Below are 4,164 nucleotides of genomic sequence, written 5' to 3'. Positions count from 1 at the left end.
ATTTTGTGCTTAATTACAAACAAACAAACTGTACGTGATGGAGAAAAAATGGATATCGGATTCAGCATACAGGAATTACTGTAGGACATGTAAACATTTCAAGACAATGAAACCATCACAGGCCCGTGTTTTTTAAGTTGGGCACGAAATATCGAATATTTTGTCAATTTCAACACAGGATGGAAAACTCCGGTTGGTTAATTATGTAGATTATACGCCCTTGACGTCTAATAACACCAACTTGAAGAAGCCTTTGCATAATATGCCAGGTCATACTTTTTAAGTTCTTCTGTTACATATCAGGCGCGCTATGACTCAATAATTCAATTTGTATGAGTTAAAACATAATTCTAGCGTATGTACCCCATACAAACCTCATAATCTGAGACCAGTTCTTGCATGACAGTGGTGCCTTTGAATATCAAGTGGCCTCTTAATGTAATTACCTATGGCCATTACCCCCTATCCTAAGCAACTTAGATGGTAAATATTGTGAGTACGGGTTGGCTCTGTGGTAAGGTTCTGGATCAGCGATAACTTTATGGACTTACAATGCTAAAATCTGGAGTTCGATACCCGTGGTTGTCACAGCGCAGATAGCCCATTGTGTAGCTTTTCACTAAGAAAACAACAGCTCTGGATTCGGAGGTGGCGAGCCGGATTTTAACCCGTGCCATACCACAAAATATTGCCTGCACTTTAAGCTGTGGATGCGATATAAGAGTGAGAGTCGATCCCTTAGCGTAGATGGTTGGTGGAAGGGTGCTGTCGACTCTCTGGTCTGTAGTTCAAAATATGTAAATACAGAGATAAATACTGTATTTGTTATACGTAAGCTTCCAGGTCTAGTGACTCAGCGGTAAGTCCGAGGGCTTATAACGCTAAAAATCGGGGTTTTATACCCGCGGTGGGTAGAGCGCAGCTAGCCCATCGTGCAGCTTTGCGCTTAAAAACAAACAAACAATAAAATATTTGTTACTGTTGAGAATCAAAGACAGACATTTAATCACAAAAAGTCTCGTTTGTCTAAGACACGTTATGTCTTTCTTGAGTTTAATCTGGCTTGGTGGTTAGAACGTTCGGCTCGCAATCTGTGGATCGCAGGTTCGAATCCCGTTCCTAAACATACTCGTCATATCAGTCATGGAGCATTATAATGTGATAGAAAACCCCACTTTTAGTAAAGAGTAACTCAGGAGTTGGCGGTTGCTGACGTTAACTAGCTTCCTCGCCACTTCTAAATTAGGGACGGCTAGACGTAAATAGCACTCGAGCAGCTTCACGCGAAATTCAACAAACAGTGTTATCTTTTTTTTCCTTTGTTATCTTTTCACCACATCTAAAGACAAGTTACACAAGTAACTGAATCTGTTAGTATCTCTTTTGTAATACAATAATTTAAGCAAGGTGTAAAATTGTTGATTTTTCGAGCTGTTCTACAAATTTCGAACATTTATTTTCCAGTTAAGCTAAACACTTTTTGTACTCAAACACAAAGCTACACGATGAACTATCTGCGATGTGCCCAGGGCGGGTATTAATCTTCGATATTTAGCGTTATAAGCTCACGAGCTTACAGCTGAGTCACTGAAGGGCCGTTTTTTTATAGATCGCATTTTACTACTACTACGTACAATGATACAGCTTTATTAATGTCTAAAGTAAAATAGCGAAATTTCACTAATGAAGTTCAAACACTTAGTTTGTCGAAACTGGTCGTAATTCCGCTTGTTAGCGCAAAACAAAAGTGCAATCCCTACTTTAGGTTCATGGCTGCGTTATGAGGGTGACGGTTAAATCCAGTTATTTGCTCAGACAAAAGTAGCCCTAGAGTTGGCGGTGGGTACTATTAAACTAGCTGCTTTCCCTCTAGTTTATCACTTCAAAATAAGGTACGGCAGGTAGCGCTAGAGTAGCTTTACGAGAAATTCAACAAAACAAACACACGACGAGCTTTGCGCGAATATCCGACAACAAACAAAGACACGGAGTCTGTAACTTCCTTGTCACGTGCGCAGGACTGTGAGGGAGGGGAGAAGCGGCATTCTTCTTGTTTTCATTATCAATATTTGGATATGAACGGTCTTATTCAGACAAAAAAGTGGTTTACAAATTCATATCTATTTTTACTCGATCTATAGTGAAGCGGTAGGATTAAGACAGACAATTTCAAACACATCCTGTCATTCCTACTGGTTTCGGAGGTAATCTTAAGGGCTTTAGCACTAAGATTCGAGGATCAATTCCTGTGGTAGCCACAGCCGAGATAGGCCAGGTGGTTAGGGCACTCGACTCGCAATCTGTGGGTCGCGGGTTCGAAGCCCCGTCCCACCAAACATGCTCGCCCTTTCAACCGTTATAATGTGACGGTCAATCCCACTATTCGTTGGTAAAAGAGTAGCCCAAGAGTTGACAGTGGGTGGTGATGACTAGCTGCCTTCCCTCTAGTCTTACACTGCTAAATTAGGGACGGCTAGCGCAGATAGCCCTCGTGTAGCTTTGCGCGAAATTCAAAACAAACCAACAAACAAAAAACAAACAAACAAAAAAACGTGAAGACACCTTTTTACTTCAGCTCGATTCTATGTATGATATATCTTATAAATTATTAATTATTTGCATTTGGCAGATAACGTATTCGTATTACTATTAGGCCTAATTAGGCTAGAACCGATGGTGTGTTTTTTTTCCTATGCCATCAAATCGAGCGTGTTTTCTACTGTATGAAAGAGTAAACCTGTTAATGCAGTTTGTTACAATCTTATCCGTTCAAACAACTGGGCCTGGTGATTAGGGTGTTCGACTCGCAATCTGAGGGGTTGTGGAATCGAACATACTCACCCTTTCAGTCGTGGGGACGTTATAATGTGATGGTCAAACCCAATATTAGATAGTAAATAGTAGTCCAAGGTTTGGCGGTGGATGCTGCTGGCCGTTCGCTTTCCTTCTGGTGGTAGATAGCCTTAGTAGCTTTTCCATAAACAAACAATCGAACAAGTGAAAACAGATATACTTATTTTACTTTTCAGGTATTATTTCCACCTTTATTGGTCTCGTGGAATTACGTAAAAACTGTCATAAACTTGATAAAGTATTTGGTTTGGTTTGTTTGGAATTAAGCACAAAGTTACACAATGGGCTATCTGTGCTCTGCCCACTACGGTTTCTAGCGTTGTAAGTCCGCAGACATACCGCTGTGCCACTGGGGGGCTTGATGAAATAAACCACTAGAAATAAAAAATCTATTTAAAACTCAGAAGCTGGTATTAGTTAAGTAGTATGGTTCTTAGATTAAGAAAACAAAACTGAAACCTATCACATTCGTAAAATGATTAAGAACTTACCAGATATATAAATTGCCAGAGCAATACCAACAATGAGCACGATAAGAAGGATAACGAGAGCAAGAAACAGCGCCACCGTGCGGCGGTAACGTGACGCCTCCTTAGTTTTGAAATGTAGTTTCCAGAGCCTTAAACAAGGATGCTTTTCTAATGTAGCTCTTTCCGGGGCGTCCCTGGTCTTTTTCAAGGGCTTCTTCTGTGGATGAGGAGGAATGGTAAGTCCAACTTCTGAGTTATAATAAGCTGGATTGTCCATCTAAAATATACGAGAGAAAAAATGAATGTTTATGTTTTAAACAATTAATTGTTTATTCTTTTAAATATCATATTGTAAAACTTAAATGTAAGTATCCACAGCTCAGTTGTTTAGAGGTTAAAATATTTGGTTATCGCGTTGAAATATATGAAGCTACAAGATTTAAATGCTGTTCGTAATATTTGTTTTCGATATTAATTTGTAAACACAGTTGCTCAAAGCTTGGAGAAGGGCTTGACATGGCCTAGTGGTTTGGGAACTCGACTTACAATCTGCGGGTCTCAAGTTCGAATCCCGTCACCAAACATGTTGACTAGCTGCCTCCCCTCTAGTGTATCACTTATAACTTAGAGACGGCTAGCGTAGATAGCCCTCGAGTGACTTTGGGCGAAATTCAACAAACAAACGATACTTAGGTATTTACTTAATTCAATTGACGAATTGAATTATTACTTTATTTCATCGAACCCGTAACTGGATTGGTACAGACTAATGATAGGAAACGTTTTACTCGTACTTGGTACAGACTAATGATAGGAAACGTTTTACTCGTACTTGGTACAG

At 39.8% G+C, this 4,164-nt stretch overlaps 1 protein-coding gene across 1 annotated transcript in view; it reads right to left on the bottom strand.

Moving 5' to 3' along the window:
* Positions 1-3,605, bottom strand: part of LOC111089411 — a 19,444-nt gene extending 15,839 nt beyond the window's left edge. Inside the window, exon 1 of the mRNA XM_022401854.1 lies at positions 3,345-3,605. Coding sequence (XP_022257562.1) covers positions 3,345-3,600 — 256 coding nt within the window. The 5' untranslated portion in view covers positions 3,601-3,605. The remainder of the gene's footprint in view (positions 1-3,344) is intronic.
* Between the last annotated feature and the right edge of the window lie 559 nt (positions 3,606-4,164).

The sequence above is a fragment of the Limulus polyphemus genome, unplaced genomic scaffold (assembly GCF_000517525.1).
Source record: "Limulus polyphemus unplaced genomic scaffold, Limulus_polyphemus-2.1.2 Scaffold6143, whole genome shotgun sequence".
Lineage (NCBI taxonomy): Eukaryota > Metazoa > Arthropoda > Merostomata > Xiphosura > Limulidae > Limulus > Limulus polyphemus.
Note: the sequence above shows the minus strand (reverse complement) of the source record. Positions and strands in the feature narration are given on the sequence as shown.